At 35.9% G+C, this 24184-nt stretch overlaps 3 protein-coding genes across 4 annotated transcripts in view; 2 read left to right on the top strand and 1 right to left on the bottom strand.

Annotated features, from left to right (window-relative positions):
- Positions 1 to 24184, bottom strand: part of LOC149673770 (uncharacterized) — an 82754-nt gene that overhangs the window by 8972 nt on the left and 49598 nt on the right. The window lies entirely within an intron of this gene.
- Positions 1 to 24184, top strand: part of LOC149673772 (lysosome membrane protein 2-like) — a 132497-nt gene that overhangs the window by 73930 nt on the left and 34383 nt on the right. The window lies entirely within an intron of this gene.
- On the top strand, positions 17509 to 22902 carry LOC149673774 (uncharacterized). Its single transcript, XM_089840026.1, has one exon. The coding sequence runs from the start codon at positions 17509 to 17511 to the stop codon at positions 22900 to 22902; it is 5394 nt and encodes a 1797-aa protein (XP_089696152.1).

Genomic DNA, 24184 nt, shown 5'->3' with positions numbered 1-24184 from the left:
GTGGGCTCTGGTAAACACCTTAAAATAGTCAGGGATATTTCCAAAATTTGGTCAGGAATAATCCGAATAACCTGGAAAAGTCAGGGATTTCCAATGTAAAAATTTCGTACAAACTCTGTCTCTGGTGGAGTCTGAAGCCTTAATATATAGTGACAATCAACCCCTGCAGGGCCAGGGCGAGCTTCAATGTCAATAGGTATAAACAGCCAAGGGGCTAGTAATATCAGATGATTTTAGAGTTTCCCATTACCCATTTTTAAAGAGGATACTCCGGGCTAGAATTTATAAAATAATGGATATAACAATTGGAGCCATTTTTCTATCTACAATTTTAAAGAAGATATGAGCCATTTAGTTTCCGTAATTTCGCCTTAGGCTTCTCTTCCGCGAAGCACTGGGCAACTAGTACCAACTGACGGTAATTCAAGAAGGTCCTTTAGATTGAATTCTGATATGTCTCGCTTTACATGTTAGACTATATAATTGTTTTACTGGCCAGTCAGTGTTTGCTTGGTCATTCCATTTTCTTCTCTTATCGTTTACTTTTTCTAGTCTTTGTCCATGCACTAAGACATTTTTTATATTAATTAAATGTTGTAGACCCCATCAATGTTCTGGTGACACTTCCCACTAAGTTTGACCCTAAGAAGACCCTACCCTACCCTTTAATTTATGGCATTCTTATCAGAAACACTCTGGATATAGATATTGATTTAGCAATGGAAATCGTGTTTAAAGGCCGACTTCCAGCGAAGAGTGTTCTAGCGAACTGAAAACCGAGCATCGAAACTAATAATGAAGCGACTGTGCCAATTTTCGAAGCCCCTGGGTCAAAAGTTGGAAGGGTTCTCGCTAATTGAAAGCCGTGCAATGTGGTTCTAGCGAACTGAAGGTAAACAATAGAAATGCTTTTAAATTTATTTCCTCTCGAATTTTTGCTTTGCCCTGAAGGAAATTCTCTATTGTGTATCTTCAGTTCGATAGAACCACGTTGCACTGCTTTCAGTTATCTAGAACCCTTCCATCTTTTACCCCAGCGGGGATTCGAAAATCGGCACTGTCGCTCCATTGTTAGTCTCGATGCTCGCTTTTCAGTTCGCTAGAACGCTTTTCGATGGAAGTCGGCCTTTAACATACTTATTTCTATTAGGTTACTTTTGTCGCGTCCATTACTCCGCCTTTAGTAATCTAGTACTTCTTATACGAGCGGTGAAATATGAATAGTGAAAGTCCCCCGTGGTGCTTGGTTTTATACGAGTATAAAAAGTTAATTAGAACTGCCATAGGAACGTCGTCATCTGTTAGTGACGTTAGCACTTTATACACGACCCCTATACTTCTAATAAGAAAAAAATAAAAAATAAAAATAAATAAAATAAACGTTGCAGGATCTTCTCTCTCATTTGCAATTCCAAGCAGAGAGAGATGCAACAAAAAGGAAAGATGGGTAATTGCCATTATTAACTATACTATATATACGATATCATCATGAAATTATTATAAACTCTTCCCCAAAAACTGTACAAGTCAAGGGGACTAACAGTTAATCTAATTTTGAAAAAGCTGGATTAGAAGGGAAATTAAGGGAAGTTTTAATTTTAAAATATGCCAAAAAATTTATAATCATGCAGGGAGTTTTAATTTGGCCCGAAAGAAGGATTTAATTATAAAGTCAGGATTCGTAATTTATTTTGTTTTACGAAAGTTAGGCCTACCAACTTTTAAACAACCGAATGTTGAAACGAATTTCTATGTTTATTTAAATGTGTTAATTGAAAACATTAGGCCTATTTGCAAAGTAAGAGTTAACTTTTTTATAACAAATATTACCACCTGGTTAAAGTCGGTTTGAAAATGGGCCTGAAATGTCAGCTATAAATTGGAAAAAAGGCCTGAAACGTTATAGCTAGAAATTGGAAAATAGGCCAGAAAGGTTAGCTAAAAATTGGAAAATAGGCTAGAAATGTTATAGCTAGAAATTGGAAAATAGGCTAGAAGTGTTATAGCTAGAAATTGGAAATTAGGCCAGAAACGTCAGCTAGAAATTGGAAATTAGGCCAGAAATGTTAGCTAGAAATTGGAAATTAGGCCAGAAACGTCAGCTAGAAATTGAAAAAAAATAGGCCAGAAAAGTCAGCAAGAAATTGAAAAATAGGCCAAAAAAGTCAGCAAGAAATTGAAAAATAGGCCAGAAACGTCAGCAAGAAGAAATTGAAAAATAGGCCAGAAATGTACAAGGAATTTAAAAAAAAGGTCAGAAAAATAGAAGAAATTGAAAAAACGATCAGAAAATTTAGAAAGAAATTGAAAATAGGCAAGAAAAGATTAAGAAATCGGAAAAATGGCCAAAAAAAAAGTAGAATTTTAAAAATTGTTACTAAGTCGGGGAATTTAGTTTAAAATGAGAAATTATTTTATTAGGCCTTGTTTACGAAACTTGAAAAGATGAACTAAAAAAATATTTGGCCTAAAAAGGGTAGCGAATATTGCGTAATCTCCGACCATGAATCGAATAAATAAACTTTATTCAAATAAGTCTGAAATCTAAAAGCCTTTTAATCCCACTGGATTCAAAAAACTTCTTATTATTATTCTCCGAAGCATTAGTCAATAAAGAATAAACTAAATAAACCATAGCTTGATTCCGAAATAATAAATAAAATAAAATAAAATAATAAAAAAAGAATTGTTCCATTTAAAATCCCTCTTAAGCCTTAATCGATTTCTCTATAAATTGTAATAATATAGTTTTGTAAACTGCTCTTTGGAAAAAAAAAAAAAAAAAAAAAAAACAATTTCTATTTCGAAATGATCTCCTGGTAACATTGATTTTGCGGGTCTTCCCATAGAACCCCTATCGAAATGGGATTCAATTTTTGATGCCGCAAACCATCTTTCATCAGAATAAAGATAATTTTATCGAAATATTCCATTATCCTAGAGAGTTATAAGGGAATCCGTATGACGTACTGTACTTATCTCGAGTGTATCCATTATTCGTATTGAAGAACTAATACAGTTAAAGGCGGGGAGTGATTTAAAAAGCATCTTATAATACTAATAACCTAGGTTAGGCTTAATTCCTTCCATTTAAATGGATAAAACTTGGCTTAAGGATATGTAGTTTTGAAAGTCACGCGCTCACGTGTTCCATTTTTCTCATCTTGTATATAGGGTATTTCGGAAACCTCACGCGCTACTTCCGTAATTATGGATGGGAAAGCTTTATTAAAGGCACGGGTTGAAGTAGCGCGAAGGTTAAATTGAAGTTATCTATTTAAAACAGCGTCAATATCCATATTTAAACGAAAAGGCGAATATTTAAGTATTAATTCATTAATTTCATCTTCGTAAAGGTCAAAAATGATTTTTAATTTAAATTTCTGACTAATATAAAATTAAAGTAATTATTTATTTAATTAATTTATTCTAAAAACTCGATAATTTCCTACGAAGTAACTTAAATTAATTACGAAATACTCGAGAAATATACTTAATTAAGTTAAAATAAATAGGAAGAAAAATAATAAAGTGAACTTTCAATTCCGAGAAGTTAGAATAAAAAAACTAAACAAAATTTCTTTTTCTAAAGATTCTGGGTCGATATTAAGGTCACTCAGTCTTAGAAGGGAGGTAAATTACGTTATAGAAAAAAAGTAATTAACAATGGACGTTCAGTCCCATTCGAAGAATGGAATTGATTATACGTTTGGCGTTCGATAATTTCCTATTCTGTACTAATCAATTTAATATAAAAGGGACGAAATTTCAATTGCAATGTCGTATTGGGGGAAAAGAAAGAAAGAGAAAAAGACAGCTATTTTCGTTTGTATTTACGCTTTTATAAGACGATTTTGACGCTGAATTAAAGCTGTCACTTTATGTTTTAAGAAAGAAAGATTAAAATCGAAAATCCCCTTCTAGACTATTTCGATGGAGTTCGCGAGATATTTCGCACGAGCCTTTTATACCTTTATTTAAACTCTGAATTAAATGCACTGTCAAAGCCTAAGAATAATATTTTTAATATTTTCATCGAAATGCCGTAATAAATTTGACTTTTTTTCTTTTTATTTGCCTTTCGGTCCTTTTTTGGTTAATTGGAAAGTTTCATTCTTTTAAAATTTATACGGGACCCCTTAAGGCTCAGGCTGCTTGCTGCTTGGACTCCCGTGGAAACTTTTGAGAGTCCCTTTTTGAACTTTAGAAATAAACCAACTGTACGTTTTAGCTACAGCAAGAAGCGATATCTAGTTTACTAGGGAGAAGGTATAAATTCGCCACATTTCTAGTTTTATCTCCAGTCCAAACGTATAGTAGGTCCGGAGTTAATCCCCGCCTCTAAATTTCAACCAGCATCTCATTGGTTTTTGAAAACTCACGTTAGCGCGACACGAATGACGAAAATTACGTATTTTCCGACTGAGGAGAGGCGAAATAGCCCAGCCTCCTTTTACGTCCCCCCTTGTATTTTGAAAGGGGGACTGGGACTATGGCGCGCGAATACTTAGGCATCTTATACCTTCTCTCTAGTAAACTAGATATCACTTCTTGGTTACAGGAGTTTTTTGAGATTTTACAATATTTTTTTTTATCTTTATCTTTCATATAAAGTCATTCCATCCAATATTTTATTCCGGTAGATAAAAATGCTTCAAAGAAGATAATAAAAAGGTAATAGATAGAAAACCTTTTCCGAATTTCTCCCGCCCAAAAAATAATAAAAACCATTTTTACGTTTCAGTAATCTTTTGTAAAAATAGTCTATTTCATTTTTTATTGTTCCCTTATTTTAAATATTTTTTTAAAAACTCTGTTTTTGCATATATAGGCATAGATGAAACACTTTTTTTACCGATTAAAAACCAAGTATTACACTCACTTTGCCCAAGAGTGATAAGTTTGAAGTGTTTATTGAAAATTTAAATATTTGAGGCCAAAATTCTAGTAATAGTACTTAATATAAATTCAAGGCACGTATTTCTTAGTCAATGTGGAATAGATCAGGCAAACACCATAACCCTATAACGCCTAAGTATCGTATATACAAAAGCCCGTTATTCCATGCTCACACCGACCGTATTCCCTTTTCACGTGACATTATTCCATTGTTAAAGAGCACGAAATTTCAAAATAAAAAAACAAAGGCTTAACAAAAAATAAGGTTTTCCCAAAGAGCACATGAAATCCCTGAGATAACGTTTTGGTTTTAGAAAATGTAGGCTCCTGTGGCACCCCTAACATTCTGGCTGACCTTTTACACATACATTTTACCTTGCCAAATTCATTAGCCAATCAGAACTCGTACATGAGGGCGGAGCTAAAATTAGCAGCTTAGAGGGCCAGTCAACTTCATCCCTCGATTATGGGAGCATCTAGTGGCATTTGATTAAACTAAACCACAACCGAGACTTGCTTTAAAGTGCGCGTGGAATTTATAAACTCTAAACCAAGGCTTAAGGAATTTTTCAAACTTATTTCACTATAGCCCGTTTGTGTTAACCGCAACAGACTTTTCTACATCTGGCATTGTCCATGATAGGCTTATGCAAAAAGAACTAACCTAAGAAACTGTTAGTGTTAACAATAAGCAAAAAATGTACCCTATGTCTTTGATTTCACCGTTAGTTAAGAAATACGCTAGCCAATAAGATTAAAGTACGTCAGTTTCCGTGTCATTAGCACCCCGTAGTTAAAAAAAGAAAATTCTTTTTTTTTTTTTTTGCTAGTTCGTTTCTGTAATATTAACTCAAATCGTATCTCTTAATGATGTCCCCAATATCGGTTATATCACTACCAGAGAGGTCAAATCCATTAACCACAACCTTGGGGTCATCAATAATGTCCCACTGTCAATGGAAATGGAGTCATAGTAAAGAAAGAAAAAAATAAGAAGTATTTCTAGATTATATTTTTTTGTACTGCATTTTTGTAATTAGGCTTAACCAAGTGAATGCTTAATTTACAATTAATTAATTGCAAATGGTAAATTAATTAGCACGATTAATAACGATTCGTCGAGGGTTTACAGTTAAGTGGGTATTTGATTTTTAATATTAATTTAAATTTTAATTGAAAATGGGTTTCAGGTAATTTTAAAATGTCTTAGTGTTTATTAAAATTAGTCAGGGAAAATTACTTCGAGACGATCAGGTAAATCAGTGAACTCCTCGAATTTTGATATGAAAATATTTTATCAACTCTAATTAAATATATTTTTAATTGATTTAACTAATAACATCGTAAATATCAACCAGTGATTTAGGGTTAGTTTTAAAATTATTAATTAAGGTTTTATTATACTAATAATAAAAAAATCCGAAGGGATGCAGGATGCTATACTGCTAATTAGAATGGTTATTTTCATGATTTAAGGGTCGGATTCCCATCTCATTAATTAAGAGCGCTAATTGCCTTCTCGTTAATGATTGAAAAAAAAAAGAAAATAATTCCTCTTTCAGTATACTTAAGATCGAATTCGACCGATTATGTTTCTTTAATCCCGTCTGGAATATACCACTAATTGCCGCTACAAACCCAGGATATTTATTATTTAAGAAAATGGTTCCCTAGAAACGGGCTAGCAACAGAAACATATTTAAATAATTATATCTGTTGCTGCACAAACGAAACTCTTCCGTGATTGGATCTCCTTTGTGTAAAGAACACGAGTTGAATTTCTTACGAAGTGAAATTGACTTATTATTTAACGCGTAGTTTCAGCTATTCTAATTTGATTAATAGGCATTTTAAATATTTAACTGAAATTAAACATTATTATTGGATCTTCAGTTGGCGTAGAATCCAAGAATCAATCCATTTTTAAGTTTTTTTTTCGTACAACGACATTATTTGGTGATATCGGTTTTCGAAAGCATAATTTTCGAGTTAGAACCCTTTATCTCGACTTTAAAAATAAACAGGGAGGGTGTTTCTGATAAGTCTGCATTCCTAAATGAAGGTTGATGTTCTTTGGGTGCACGATTTTGAGTGGAAAATGTATAACTTTTATCTCTATTTTGGTTGCCCTAAGGGGACACTGTTTCCAAGTTAAGATTGGATTGAGTATTTTACGAATGACCCCTTAAATTTAATTAAGAAACTGAAAGAAAATTGTTTCTAATTTAATTAAGGGGTCATCACTAAAACATTCTTAAAATCGTAACTCAAAAACAGTGTCCCTTCAGGGCATAATGTCATAGAAATTACATTTTCGACTCAAAATCGTGCACCCAAAGAACATCTTCCTTAATTTATAGCAGACTTATCAGAAATACCCAAAGTTTTGAGGCAACATTTTGCTAAAATTCCAAGACGCTCAAAGGCTATACTAATTGAAAATTCAAAGCGTAATAAGACTCTGGAGGTAAACATTAAATTAATTAAATTTCCTCTCTTTAAGAACAGGGCTATTTGTCGAATGATAATTTAAGGCATTCATTTAATTGAGCATTATAATTTTATTTAGTATACTAACATTTCCTCTTTCCTATACATTAATAAACAAATTTAATTAGTCGATCAATCAGCGCTCTATTTTATTTGATTTTCACGTAAATTGTCTTTGATTTCGTAATTTATTTTGCATATGAATATTTATCTTATTCATTTGTTTAGTCTCTCTCAAACACAAATAAGTTTTATTTTCGTCTATAAACAAATCAACGCTATATTTTAAATGTATTACGAATATTTTTTATTTTCTCTACTAAATAGCGAATTCGTCTGAAGTTTGAGGTATTGATCAGTTGAAGCATAAGTTTATATGTTCGATAAGTATGCGTGACAAAAGAAATATCATGCTATGAACCGCTCAATTCACGGCTTTAAATGTATAGTCGCGTCATTCACAAGGTGTGGCAGCGTCGAAATTTCGAGTCCTAACTTGTGACTTTATAATGGGCATGTAAGCCAATGGAGCCCATGCTCATTTTAAAGTTCACGAATTAGTTCTTGAACCATCAACGAGAGTCGTTAATTCCAAAGAAACTGACTCAGTTATAAAGAAATTGATTAGTCATCTTATACAATAAGATATGTTCCATAAGCATGACAATTCGTAATGCTAGAGACTTACAGCTCGAGCTAGTTTGAGAACGACAAGCGAGAATTGACTACACTCGGTTAATTTTGCAGTCCATCTTCTGCACTAAGCCTTTGACAGCGCCAAAACCAGACGTCGCTTTACCTCGAATCTATGACCTACCTCCCACACTTCATGACAAGCTCCAGTTTGTAACCAGTGACAAACTTATAGCCAACATATCTTATGAACTTATGGTAATTTTGAAGTGAATGTGTTGGAATATATTTAGGCGCTTGAAAATTATCATAGGTTTCGTAGTTCAAACCTACGTACGTGTTTGCTTACTCGCTTACGACTTCGTACGACAGCTAATTTACATATTTTTCTTTCGTTTATGCACAGAATCACGTGATATAGGTACCCCTTTGGCAAAACGTCTAAGGTAAAATAGAGTCTTGTGTTTGATTACCTCGCTTTCTTAAAAACGGAATATATATGGCTTCAAATAAACGGACCTTGGTGCATGCTTGTAAAGTTGAAGCCCTATATATCTAACGTCTTTTGGTCCATTCACATCAATCTAGGAAAAAGCACACTTCCTCTGGTGCTGGCCCTGGACAAATGTACACTTTAAAATTAGCTTTGCCAGTTTAAAAATTAAATGTCGGGGGGGGGGTCTACTGGCCCTGTGACCTCTTAAGTAATTAATTGAAAACCTTCTATGATTTTAAATACTATATTAAGTGGCCAATGTAATGTTTATTTAATTAATGTGATTGGATTCTACTGGTCAAATGACCGGCAGTTTAAAAAATAAATCCTTATTTTTCAGCCTGCCTTATACCCAATAAAGTCCCTCGTCTTAAGTTAACCAGGGCCGGAAATAAGCACAGGACAATGGACTGGACATTGTCCAATAAAATTATAAAATGTGCCATAAATATTTTAAAAACTATAAGGAGTTTTTTGCGTAGTTTTGATTACTTGACTATGAAGACGGGGACACAATTTTTGGGCACTCAAGTGGACAAATGTCCTATGAATTTTCCATTCAAAGGGGGTATCACTGGACACATGTACACATGTCCTATAAGAAATTTGTTTCTTATTTCCGTCCCTGGACTCTTCTTAACCCTAATATCAATCAGACGATAATGAAAAAGGGTCTATTGTCGTGTGCCTTTACCGTATAAACGTAATCACTTTCTATTAAATTTATTTACCGTAGTTTATATATAGATTATATCTTATACTGTAATGAAGCGTTCGTTAAAAGTTGTCACGAAACTTTTCCGGTAAAACTTTCCTTTTAAAATAAGGAGATCCTTTTTTTTTTTTTTACTTTTTTTTCGGGTCGTGTCACAAATTGGTTTGATTTTTTCCCATACGGAGTGTTTTCACCTTATATATATACAGGGTATTTATGATAAGTCTGCCATAAATTAACAAGGATGTTCTTTAGGTGCACGATTTTGAATGGAAAATGTAACTTCTATCTCCATTTTTATTGCCCTAAATGGCTACGTTTTTCGAGTTAAGATTGCACAGAATATTTTACGGATGGCCCCTTAATTAAATTGGAAATCATTGTCTTTCAGTAGAGCAGAGCTATCTTAGTTGTGACGTCAGTGCCAAGGTAAAACGTCACGCGCTTAGCTTTTTAAGTGGGCGGCCATGTTTGGTGACACTTTGGTTCTATGGGCAAATGGCATGGGTGACGTCACACTAAGGCTTCTGAGATAGCTCTGTTTCTTAATAAAATATAAGGGGTCATCCCTAAAACACTCTTAAAATTATAACTCGAAAACAGTGCCCCATAGGGCAGTCAAAATGGAGATAGAAGTCAAGGTCTGTATATGCGCAAAAAATTGCATAGAAGTTACATTTTCGACTCAAAATCGTGCACACCCAAAGAACAAATAACCCCTTAATTTATGGCAGACTTATCAAAAACTTATTGTAAGCTGTATTTTTCGCTGGGATCTAGGGTAAGATGGAAAGGAGATATCCTGCCTTTGCTCATCTTATCTCCACACTCCGTCTGAAGATGATTCGGTTCTTGGAGTGGGTGTCTTACAAGGTCTCTCTCATCTTGAGACCCGACTCTCTAGATTCTGTTGGTAAGCTTCTCTCTCTCTCTCTCTTCAAATAAGGAGGATTGAGTGCGTTTCTCAAAATGTTTTTAGACCTCTCATAACGGTCTAAGTTACCCGGGGATTGCTTTTTTCTTTGTAAATATTTAGGATTAAATTCTATTTCCCCTACTATCACCCCCTTAGGGTCTACATTTTGGAAATTATTTTCTTGACCTCGGTTTGTTTACTTAATTTTAAATGTGTATTTAGGTATCGTTGGATAGTAGGTCAGTTTGAAACGTACTGTAGACCTAATTCCATATATCTTGTTATATGAGTCCTGTACGACCTTGGGATTTGGGAAAGGGGGATATAAAAATTTTAAGTTTGTTTAAAAGTTTAATTCCTCGAGTTCTGGTTGCGCGGTGGATATATGTGAAAGTTTTCGGTACCATTTGAAAGAGGATAATTTCATCTATGATATCTACAATGCATTTCTCTTAACTTTGTTAAATATGCCAGAGTTCTGACGTTTCAAAGTTAAAAAATGTATTTATTTTAAAACTTCAATTACTCAAGTTCTAACGGATGTAGGGAAATTGTTTTGGTACCATTTGAAAGAGGACAATTTCATCCACGACACCTACAAAGCATTTCCCTTAACTTGAAAATATGCCAGAGTTCTGACGTCCCAAAGTTAAAGAGTGAATTATTTTAAACCCGTTAATTACTCAAGCTTTGATTAATTTAGGTCCAAGTATTTAGTACGTCGCATCCTTCAGATGACAACTAAAGTAAGCTGTCACATCCTGCATGGTTATCTTTCATTAAACAAAAATAAAGCGTTCAAAATACGGTTAATCTTTTAGACAGACAACCGCAATCACCCGAGAATTTGTTAACTTACGTAATAAATTAATAATAAAATATGGTAAAGTCTTAAGAAGGCGACCCTTAATAATAATTGGGGTCTCCGGAACCTGTCAACTCTATAAAAAAAGGGACATAGGATATCTTTGACACCTCATAATATTAGCCCATAAAGTTCTAAAGCGGAATGAGTCAAGGACTTGCCGTTCGTTATACCCGATAAGTCGACGATAATTTTCCGCTAGCTAAATTCCAATTAAAAAAAGGGCTCTTGTAATTAATTAAAAACTCTTTAATACCATCCTAACCGAAGCAAGCGCCATTACACATCAATATCTAACATCGGAAGTATATAATATACTTGTCTTCGAGAGAAGTGTACAGCAGAAAGTGCGGGGTAATTGTACCTTAATTCTTCCCAACATCATTTTACATTTGGAGTGTTCAAGGTTACTAAACCGAATCACATACACGATAAATAGTTCCCTCATCATTTCTCTATTGTATTGTTTCCATGGAGGGGGGTTGTACCCAAGCCCTGGTGGCTTCACGACCTTAACCCTCGAGCCTTATTAAATAAATAAATATTAGCGCTTAGCTATTTGTTTTCCAAGGCGCATGCGATTATGGATTTTTGTCCCACGTCAAGACAATCAAGGTTTGTGGGTTGATTGCTGAGGATTTAGTAAATACCAAACAGTTATAGAATTCACCCTAGCACGGTGCGATGTCCATCTGTAGTTTGATGAGCGGGAAAGCAAACAAAAAGGTACAGGCATGAGGTAAGGAAGAAGCATGTTACATAACTAAAGTATTAAGAGGATACAGGAGTGTCATCCTTCTTCTATTATCCCCTTCTACTAACACCCATAAAAGGGAAAAAGTAGGCCATAGATAACGTCAATGCTCTCCTTTTTCATAAAAAAAAAACCCGAACGTCAAAAAGTTGGTTATTAAGGGTAAAATAAGAGCGTAAGTAACGTAATAAAAATAAGTAACACTAAATTTCTGAAAGAAATGATGGCATTTTTGTTTTCTTTCCATGACTGGGTTTTTGTCCTTAAAACAATGCTAGTTTTGGGCAACTCTGATGGGTGTTTATTTAATATTGGCTCTGCAACTCACCCTCCACGGCACGGTTTGTTCGCAACTTTATACGAAAGCTATAGTTTTGATTGGCGACAAAATTTTTTAACAAGTTGAGTTGTTTGTCGAAATGTACCTTCATTAACGTATTTCATACTTATTATTATCATGATTCTTATACGCTAAAAATGAATGTCAAAATTCGGATATTAAGGATAAAAGTAGTAATAATAGAATTACTAATTAGGACCAATAGATAATTTTTTCTTTTATTTTTTAACCTAATGCATATTTAATTTTTTCGAGGGGTCAGTCACTTTCAGTTAGTAATCGGTTTAAACAAAGGAAATACTCATGCATGTCATCCAATTCAATAATCTTCAATCTAAGAACAATATTGAATCTTTATATAGCAGAAGTGTAAGTACTCTTAAACGGGTAGAAGTGGGAGCTGGCAGGTATAATATAAAGCTAATTAGCAACGAACCCCTCGACGAGATCTTAAATTTTTCTGGAATAAATTTGGTATTAATATTCCATCATCTTTTAAAGTTCACTCTCTTTATTTTAAATAATTATTAAAATATGATAAAAACCTATTTAAATATCCAATATTTTTCTTAAACGATTTAACGTTTGTGTAGTCATCCGCGTCAACTTAAAAACCTTCCATGGGTCATGTAGCATCACTGTTGCATTTTTGGACGTAGGATCCATTAAGGAAATTAAATAGTTCCCAGATAGAGGCTGCTATGTGGCCCCCCAGAAAACCTGGGTACTGGGTTGTTTTAATTAAATTACTAGAGAACCCCCCAAAAGCAAGGTGTATAGCCTGAAAGAAGGGAAGAAAATTAATCTAATCTGGGTTCAAAGAGAAGTACTTCATTTAAAGCGAGACGAACTTTTCGCTGTGATCGAACGCTTGCTAAAGCCTCGCAATTGCCGCTAAATTCCAAAGTAATTTAAACTTTTTCACACCAAGGGAAATATTTCGTGTCATTCATTTTATAACATGTTAAAGAGTCACCCTTTTTAAAGGATAATATTGATCACGGTTCTGCACATCATACCTTAAATAAAGCTCTTTTTCTTAACATAAAATGGAAAATATTAAAAATAAAATAAATAAAGATGATCTTTTATTACCAGGGATATATTTAATTTTAGAAGTAGGAATGGAGAACGGTTAGCATTTACTTCAGTCCGACTCATAGCCCAGTATAGATCCCCTCCCTTCAACACGTAAAGAAAATTTTAAATTATCTCATTGGCACACTTAAAGTACGTTTTGATGACGTAGCTCACGAGGACGGCGAAAAATACGTTATTCCTTTTTACCTCTGTCGTTATGACCCGCCCCTTCTTTCATACCCCCCCGTCCCGTGGAAGGGGGGGGGCCACATTACTCTGTTCTCCATTCCTACTTCTAAAATTAAATCTATCCCTGTTATTACAAAATAATTAGCATTTAATTAGTATTAAAAAACCAGGACTACTGCCTCGCCATGTTTACAGGCGTCTGCTAGCCAGAACCCCTTACCACTGTGGGATTGGTTGAACCAATCCCTTGCGGTTCTGGCTAAACTTTGGGAGGCAGTAGTCACTAGTCAATGTTTTTAAAATCAATTAAATGGTAACTATTTTTAAATTAGAGATCATTTATATGTATATTTTTTTAATATTTACCCTTTTATTTTTAGAAAAAGCCCTTCTTTTAAGGTTTTAACGTTATGTTTGCTGACCTTTTCCTTTCAAAATGAGATTGAAATAAAAATAGAAAAATTTAAAATAAACTCATTTTAACGAAGAGACAAAATAAAGAGACGTTTTTAAGGTTGTCTGTCAAAGACTTAAGTAATAATATGACACAAGAATACCGTCTTTTTAATCCTGTTGAATATTACGATAATACTTATTTCAACTTGATTATTATATAAATTTGAATTACGTTTTCTTTTTGGTTTTTAATCGGATTTCACTTCTTTCTGGTGTATTTTTTTTCTCTGAATAATTTACTTTTACCGATTTTTTTTTTGTTTCTTTAATTCGAGGAGCTAGTCACTCGATGTAATGGGAAATTATACTAAAGGAGTTGGTTATAATCTTAAAAAGCATTATAAGACGGTATAACCTGACCCCCTTATTGCATTTATGGTGTGCTATTTTAGGTTTTGGTTAGGTTAAGTTTAATTTATCCTTGGTTAGGTTAGATTCAATTTGGGATCAAGTTACCAGCTACAACTTTTAAAATACTACCCTCTATTGTTGTTGCATTTAACCCATAATCGATATGTACAGTACAGGGAGGGTGTGATTAGCTCCTCGGATTATTTCGCTTGAACGAGTTCGAACTGTACTCTTTTTATCTTTAATTAAAATTCTAATTTAAAAGGAATTATTTTGGGGTTTTTTTTTTTGGTTTCTCTTTCGCGAGAACGTAATCCCCGCGATCAGATCTTATACGCTGTGAATTAAGCTTAAATTCACGAAGAAATAATTATGTAATAACACTAGCTTAGTTTCAAATTCACTCTGTCGTTAATATTTAGATTTGTATAAATATATACAGGGTGTTTCTGATAAATTCAGCTGGATGTTCTTTGGACGAACGATTTTCAGTCAAAAATGTAACTACTATCGGATCATTTTGCTGCCTTAAATTGCCGTTGTTTTAGAGTTATAATTTTAAGAGTGTTTTAGGGATGACCCCTTAATGAAATTAGAAATAATTGTCTAAATCAGTTTCTTTATTAAATTTAAGGGGGTCATCCACAAAATACTTAATCCAATCTTAACTCGAAAATAGTGTCCCTTAGGGCTGTCAAAATGATGATAGAAGTTACAATACATTTTCGACTCAAAATTTATTTATCAAATAACATCCCCTTTAATTTATGCCAAACTTATCAGAAACACCCTGTATATATAATAAACGAGTTTAACAAAATTGCTATTATAATATATAACATACTACTTCAATTTTTTGTAATTTCTCATCGAAATACACCATTAAAATATTAAAAATAAACGCAATTTAAAAATATTAGTATCTTACCTTTTTTAGGCGTTTCGAAGAATGATTGTGTTAAAAATCCGTATTGTATTTTCGACAGTTGCCAAATTTATAATATAATATATATAAATATCTATATAAAAAGCGCGGGCGCGCGCGGGACCCCACGAGCGTCTTCAACGTTGAACCCCTTAAACCTCACTCGTGATATTTCCCGCGCTCTTAGTCCTCTTTACCGCTGTGATAACTGCCTAGGTATATAACGGGGGCGCGCGCGATTTCAGCATCTTCCGCGCACGCGCTCTTGACACGTAATTTTATTTTTCTCCCCCCCCCCTCATACGTCTTCCAGAATCATGCCTCTAGCGTCTGCCAACGCGAGACTTATTATCGAAAGATGAATAGTTGAACGCTTTCCTTTTAAAAAGAGACTTTTTTGTCACTGTAAATTATTCTTAACTTTATTCGGAATAGAGTTCGTTTAAATTGTAAAGTTTTGAATAGATTTAAGTTTTTTAAATGTATGTTATATAAATAGTTTATAACTTAAGAAGATACTGACTGAATGACGTTGGTGGAAGGAAATTTGTTATTTTAATGTTTTTTATTATTATTATTTTAGTTTTTAATCTGTTATAGGACAAACAAAATGTCAGTATTAATTTTAAAATTAAAATAACGACATCCCTTTTACGCCTTCTGTTTATGACAAATAATGTTCTAGGCTAAAAGACAGCTGCCTTAAAAATAACAATTGAGCTCGAAGATTCACACAGCGCCTCCTCCTTGAGTTTTAACAACTCCCTTGACTGACTAGGCCCTAGAAGTTTCCTTCATAAGATTAATTAAAATTGGCCCACTCCCTAAAAATCTTCCCCTTTTTCTGAGTCTGACAGATGGTTGAAAGATTTAGCTAAGCCTTGACTAATCTTTATTATACAACATATATAGTACGTGCTTTAATTTTAATATTATGTTTATATTCTTTGGAATTTTTATTATTTATTTTAAAGTAAGATTTCCAAAATTCAAAAAGTCCCTCTAATCTATGGAATATTGAGTATAAGTACACAAAATATAAGATCAACTTTAGTCATTAAGTTAGGTGTAGGTTTAATTTCAGAATGGTAGCCATTTTTAAAGATGGAGTCGGATTGAAAAAAAAAGATGTATCTTTCTTATTGCGTACCTAAACTTTAAGAGTTCGTAAAATGAATTCGAAGCAAGCTTCAGCTTCCTTTGTAAAGCAAATTGGGTTTGAACAGGGCCTTGATTATGTCAAGGCAGGGCTTTCACTTACATCGTCCGCGTATTAATTGTAAGGTTTAGAACTCAGACGTAATAAGATTGATTAAATATTTGAAATATTAACCAAGAAACCGCCTTAGCACTCTAAGGAAATTACGATTAGGAATACCACTTAATATCTACATTATTAATTAATTTCCACGACCACGTACGAGGTGGAAACCTTAATACAAGACGACAAGGCTATAGGTACTTCCGTGTCTTTTGTGTTATGCTGGGATAACGTGTTGTATCTTATAAACTTATGGTACATATCTTATAAACTTATGGTACATATCTTATAAACTTATGGTACATATCTTATAAACTTATGGTACATATCTTATAAACTTATGGTACATATCTTATAAACTTATGGTACATATCTTATAAACTTATGGTACATATCTTATAAACTTATGGTGTTACTTATTGAATTTCTCTACACCTTCAAAGTATCCGTGTATGTTGATAGATGTTGGAACTTTATGTCAAATTTAGAATTAATTCACTTTTATTTTGTTACTTGGATAATTTACTTCTTTTTTGGCCACCCAAAATAATCCCTTCTCGACGCGAGCATTTTCATTGATAAGAGCTCTGTGATAACCCGGAGAAAACCCCCCAGAAGGTGCGGTGAAATGCTCGAGTCGTGGGGGTTGGTTCAACCCCTATTTTCTTTTATGTTCAAAAAGGTTTCTGAAATTCTGTAAAATATAACCAGTTCGAGAAAAGTTTTGTAGCGAGAAGGACCTGCCTAACCGCAAATAAAGTTTCTAAAAATTTCGTTTTGTTCAAATGTCGTACTAACCTGGTCTTATTACGAACAACATCTAGCTCTCCCAATTAACCAGTAAAATAATGCAGGCGTTATTTTAGTGGTGCCGAAACCCGGGACCAATTAGTGCGCGCAAATTGAACAAAATTAGTCGGGACTTACCCTAAAGGACGCCAGGAACTTTCCTAACGCGACAGTTATAGAAGAGTCGGGACCTTCCCTAAAGTTTACGAAGTCGGAACAATTCACTCGATAAAGTACGTTCGGGACTTACCCTAAAGGACGTTAAGTGTAAAACAACGGGACTTACCCTAAAGGACGTTAAGTGTAAGAACATTCGGGACCTACCCTAAAGGTACGATTACGAAAAACAATGCCAGACTCGGCGGTAACCGGACAGCCGAACGCGGCTGCTGATGCTTTGAATCAGCAGAAAACAACAATGAGACGTTTAACTACGATGCTAACTAATCAAATAGAGGACTACCTCGTAAACCAAACTCAGTTTGATATCGAGGATTTGGAAGATTTCGTGGTGGACTTGGACAGTAAGCAAAATGTTTTAGAAAGATTAAATATTGAATTCGCGCAAGTGGGAGCTACCCCAGCTCAGCTAGATGCTGATATGATAAAGTACGACGAATATCGCGTGAAGATATTAAAGGCTAAAAGAAGAGTAGAAAGAGCCATAAATGGACTAAACCAAGGATCAGCAACAAATGTAGGGACGGCCCCCACTGTTGCACTGAACGCGGCGACAGCCACAGTACCAATGGCGCCACCCCAGCAGTTATCTATAAGGGTACCCCAACTGGAGCCTATGACTTTTTCCGGAGAAACTTCCGAATGGACCGACTTTTGGTCAAGATTTAAAATTTGTATTGACGACGCCCCACAAATGCGACCAGCAGAGAAATTAGTATATTTGAAACAATACGTTAAAGGCACAGCCTTAAGCTCCATCAAAAATTTACCCTTACTCGATGCCAATTACGAAAAAGCAAAGACCCTATTAAAGAATCGTTTTGGAAGGGATGACAACATTGTTAGCATTCACATGGCTAATATTTTCGAACTAAGTCCTGTAACAAAGGCCAACGACATCGTTGGATTAAGGAAATTTTATGACTCCTGCGAAGTTGAAGTAGGAGCTCTTAAATCTTTGGGTGAGGATTTTAACTCCTATGGAACGATCCTTTGCCCGGTCATACTGAAAAAACTGCCAATGGAGATAACCTTGGAATTTAGTAGAAAAAGGGAAGATGACAGAAGTTGGAATGTTGAGGAGCTTTTAACCTTTGTGGGAACGGAAGTCTTAACAAGAGAAAGAGCGAGCGTATACTCGAGAAGCACTAGCGAAGGCAGCGATACCGCGAAGAGCGAGCAAACATCGCACGGAAAATTCCGCTTTTCACAATATAATGCGAGGGGGAAGGGACCCCCGCAGTCGTCAGCCGCGAATTTCAACGTTGCAACCGAGAGATTTACAAATGCACAACAAAGGTGTATTTTCTGTAGAAGATCGAACCACAAGGCTGAGAGCTGTTATTGCGTGGGGGCAACCAAAAAGAGGGAAATCATTCAAACCAAGGGACTCTGTTATATCTGCCTAAAATCATCCCACTACGCGAGGGATTGTAGAGCCAAGCCCGTATGCGAAATTTGCGAAAAGCGTCACTTGACCGTACTATGTTGGAAGGGGGAAAGAAAGGAAGGGGGTGAAGAAAAGACCGAGAACAACGAGGGAGTGCCCCACACCCAAGAAAAAAATGGAGTTTCCATAAACCTAGCCCCAACGACTCCCTCCAATACGGTTTATATACAAACAACTCGCGTTCAAATTAAAGGGACTGAAGGTAGCATGACATTGCGATGTTTACTTGACAACGGAAGTCAAAGAACATTTATCAGAAGGGATCTTTCCCAACAATTAGGCCTTGAAATGGACGGCGAAGAAAACATATTAGTCCACGCATTTATGCAAGAGAATCCCACAATTATATCTTGCAAGAGAGTTAAAGTGACACTGCGAAGCGTTCACGATAATCAGAGTTTAACGGTTAAGGCCTTGGAAATACCAGAGATTAACGGCATCCAATTAGAATCTCCTAATGGCGAAATTAGAAGACACATTGAGCAATTAGGACTAGTTTTGGGAGACAGCCCCTCAACGGACGAGCCGAATACCAAGTTGGAACTTGGAGTTCTACTGGGCGCGGACTACTATTGGAACGCCGTTAGTCTGACAGATACTATCCGCCTAGAAGGAGCTTTAGTAGCTCAAAAAAGTATTTTTGGGTGGCTAATTCAAGGGCCCTCGTCCCAGCCAGGTTCACACCTCGCAGTACAATGCGCCGCCATAACGGTAAACAAGGTGACAACCCAAGAAATTGAGACCATTGGAGACGATTTAAGGAAGTTTTGGGACCTAGAGTCAATAGGTATTAATGAAGCCAAAGAAAGCCAACTTGAAGAAAATAGAAAGACGGAAGTTGAGAAAACCTTTGAAGAACGGATAGCCACCGTCGATGGTCGCTACGAAGTAGCTCTCCCTTGGAAGGAGAACAGAGAGAATTTACCTAACAATTACTCCATGTCGGTTAGAAGACTATCTTCATTACTTCGACGGTTAGAATCGGACGAGAAACTATTCAAGGAATATGATGACATCATCAGAGACTACGCTCAGAAGGGAATAATAGAAAAGGTGACGCAAGAGCGGGAAGTTAATGAAGCCTTTTATTTGCCCCATCACCCGGTTATCCGGGAAGACAAGACAACAACGAAAGTCAGAATAGTTTTCGATGGTTCAGCGAAAACCAAAAACGGGTCGTCTTTAAACGACTGCCTAGAGGCTGGGCCGAACATCAACCCCGACCTTTACGACGTTTTAATCAACTTTCGGAAGCATAAAATAGCCGTCACCGCTGACATCCAGCAAGCGTTTCTTCAAATTGCAATCAATCCTGACGAAAGAGATTTCGTCAGATTTCTTTGGATTAAGCAGCCTATCTCAGTAAAACCGATCGAGATAGAAGAATGGAGATTTACCCGAGTATTGTTTGGGGTGACAAGTAGCCCCTATCTTTTGGCTGCGACGATAAGATACCATGTTAAGAAGTACATGGACATTTATCCCGAGACTTGTCAAAAATTAATCGGAGATATGTTTGTCGACGACCTGACGTCGGGAGCTGAAGACGAATTTTCCGCCATGAAACTGGTCAATCAAGCTAAAGAAGTGATGGCGGAAGCGAACATGACGCTTCGCAAGTTCCAATCAAGCTCACCTTTTGTAAGAAAACAATTACAAGAAATTGGAGAATCCTCCCAAGAAACGGTATTTCCGTCACCTGTTAACAAGGTTTTGGGTTTGGCTTGGAATCCTGAAAGTGACCAGTTTTCGTTTAAAACAGAAGATCTAGAACAGGTAGCGAATTCCCTACCCATGACGAAAAGAAGCGTTCTTAAGATGGCAGCACGGATATTCGATCCACTGGGATTTCTCACACCGTTTACTATAACAGTAAAAATTCTCCTCCAAAGCTTATGGCTAAGTGGAAAAGATTGGGATGATGCATTACCCGAAGAATTAGAGAAAAGCTGGACAGAATGGATTTCCCAAATTCCAACCTTAGCGGATATCCGCATAGAAAGAGACTACTTTGGATCGACAGAAAATGACAAACGACAGGGTGTAATACACATATTTTGTGATTCAAGTAAAGCCGCCTACGGAGCAGTAGCGTACTACAGATTCCATACCAATGTCGGAGAAGTACAAACATCATTCATAACAGCTAGAGCAAGGGTTGCTCCCATAAAGAAAATGACTATCCCTAAGTTGGAACTACTGGCGTGTCTTATTGGAGCGAGACTAGGGACAAGATTAGCCAACATTTTCAAAAGTTCGACAAACAAGATGGTATTTTGGACTGATTCCTCTACGGCATACCACTGGATAAAGAGGAGCGCTCGCGATAAAAGAGAATTCGTTGCAAACAGAGTAAGCGAGATTCAAGAGAAAACTGAACCTCATACTTGGAATTACTGTCCGGGGTCTAGCAACCCAGCTGACCACCTTTCGCGAGGATTATCCTCAGAAGAACTGAAGACAAAGGATATATGGTGGAAGGGACCACCATGGCTTCGACTGGCAGAGGACAAATTCCCGAAACTCGAACCCAATCTCGTCGCAAACGTCATAGCTGACGAACCAATAGAACCTGAGGACACCCCAAATAACTGTTTACGTAGCGCTCTAATAGATATGAAGCCAGAGGCCATCCTCGCTTTAAACAAGTATAGCAGCCTTGAGAAGGTAATTCGAATCACAGCGTGGATAAAGAGAATCTTTTACAACAAAAGAAATCCGCAAGACAAAGCAACCGGACCATTATCAGCTAGAGAACTAGAAGAAGCAGAATTGTACTGGAATCAAACGGTACAATGGGAGTCCTTTTCCAGCGAATTGAAGGAAATAGCCAAGACAGGTCGTTCAAGAAATTCCAAAATCGCCGAGGTTGATCCTGTACTTGACAAAAACGGACTAATGAGATTAGGAGGCCGATTACAGAGGTCATCATTTAGTTACGCAACCAAGCACCCAATAATACTCCCTTATAAACATCGATATTCGGAACTGCAAATGCAAAGAGCGCATGAGCAAGTTAAACACAGCGGAGCTCCCGCAACCTTGGTACAAGTTAGGGACACTTATTGGATTCTTAAAGGTCGCCAATTAGCGAAGAATTGCGTTAGCAGGTGTATCTTTTGTCGGAAATGGAACGCAAAACCAAGCATTCCCAAAACAGCGCCACTTCCCACGGATAGAATCACAGCGTCTAGACCATTTGAAATAGTCGGTATAGACTTTGCAGGACCTCTTTTCTTAAAAGATGGATCGGGAAAAAAGAAATGTTACGTAACTTTAATTACGTGCGCCACCACTCGGGCGATCCATCTCGAGTTGATTACAACTTTAACAACGCGTTACTTTCTTATGGCTTTCTCCAATTTTATTTCGCGTCGTGGAATTCCCCGTAAAATTTATTCGGATAACGCGAAGACATTCAAACGTGCCGAAAAAGAGCTAAACGCGTTGTGGAGAAGCACCCGATCGGACGAAGCAAAAGAGTATTTCGGGAAAATGAGAATTGAATGGAAATACATTGTGGAGCGCGGCCCATGGTGGGGAGGATTTTGGGAGCGCCTCGTGAGATCCGTCAAGGTATCGATGAGAAAAATCATGGGAAAAGCATTTCTTTCTTATGAGGAGCTATATTCTGTCATAGCTCAAGCCGAAGCAGTCATCAACTCGCGCCCTCTGACCTATACCTATTCTGCTCCAAATGACCCTTCACCATTGACTCCCGCTCATTTCCTAATCGGAGAAAAATTTACTGCGCTTCCTACGGGGAGGATATCAGAGGAACTACCTCAATTAAATCGAGCGAGCGCTGGACAACGGCTAACGTACCAACAAAATGTTTTGACCAGATATTGGAATAGATGGAAAAAGGAGTACATCCTAGAGCTACAATCCGCCCATAAATTAGCTAGCCGCGAATCTGTCAACCCAATCATGAAGGACGACGTAGTTCTTCTGAATGACGCGGACACCCCTCGACATAAGTGGAAATTAGCGCGAGTGCAAGAAGTTTACAAGGGTAGAGACGGACAAATTAGATCTTGTGACATTAAACTTACAAATGGAAACATTGTAAAGAGACCCGTCAACCTTTTGGCCCCTTTGGAATTGAAATAATTTTTTTTGGTTTTGTTTGCTTAATTTCTGAATTTGATATAGATGCCCCGATAGTGTTGATGCACAATAACATTATATTGTACATGGTGGGGAGGATGTTGGAACTTTATGTCAAATTTAGAATTAATTCACTTTTATTTTGTTACTTGGATAATTTACTTCTTTTTTGGCCACCCAAAATAATCCCTTCTCGACGCGAGCATTTTCATTGATAAGAGCTCTGTGATAACCCGGAGAAAACCCCCCAGAAGGTGCGGTGAAATGCTCGAGTCGTGGGGGTTGGTTCAACCCCTATTTTCTTTTATGTTCAAAAAGGTTTCTGAAATTCTGTAAAATATAACCAGTTCGAGAAAAGTTTTGTAGCGAGAAGGACCTGCCTAACCGCAAATAAAGTTTCTAAAAATTTCGTTTTGTTCAAATGTCGTACTAACCTGGTCTTATTACGAACAACATCTAGCTCTCCCAATTAACCAGTAAAATAATGCAGGCGTTATTTTAGTGATAGAAGAAGTATTTAAGCTGGTAAAAGGCGAAAGTTTCCACCCTGTAGTTCTTGAGCGTCATGGTATAAATTTAAATTATACATAATGAAGATTAACCGCACGTATGTTTTGGATCTCTTAATTATTAATAGTATTATAAACTATAAGGAATTAAGTAGTAAACGGCGGTTTAAGATGTAGTAGTTTGCTGAAATCTGGCCCCTAGTTGTTTTGAAAGAATAATAATAAAAAAAATAAAAAATATTTCGTGGCGTCTAACAGCTCGAGAAGATTATGTTTACATAGTTAACAAAAAATTTCTTTCAGCGCTTTAGGTATAACAGGATGAAGGCTTAAAACTAATGTTTGCTTTTGGGAATTACAATATCAAATCTCTTTTATACCAAACTTGTTTTAAGTATAAAGTCGATTATTCAAATTTCGGTCTAAAACATACATTTTTAATGAGGAGCGACATTCGCAATTTCTGAAAGAAGATAATTCTTCACTAAGAACCATTAATCTTTGAAATATGTTGCTTACCAGTAATTTTGTTAGAGTAAAGGCCTTTTCAGACGAGTCAACTTGAGTTGAGTAAACTAGTTGAATCACCAAATTAAAAATTTTTCACTGACCAATTTTTGCTGACTCAACTATTTGACCCATCTTGTTGAATCAAAAGTTGTATTGTCTGAAAAGACCTTAACATATTTATAAGTTTATTTTTAAGCCCAAAACCTTCTGATTTTTATAGAAATTAAAGCAGGGATGGATGTAATTTTAGAAGCAGGAATGAAGAA

The sequence above is a fragment of the Phalangium opilio genome, unplaced genomic scaffold, assembly GCF_054372755.1.
Source record: "Phalangium opilio isolate 3A_F unplaced genomic scaffold, DU_Popi_V2 ptg000048l_1, whole genome shotgun sequence".
Lineage (NCBI taxonomy): Eukaryota > Metazoa > Arthropoda > Arachnida > Opiliones > Phalangiidae > Phalangium > Phalangium opilio.
Note: the sequence above shows the minus strand (reverse complement) of the source record. Positions and strands in the feature narration are given on the sequence as shown.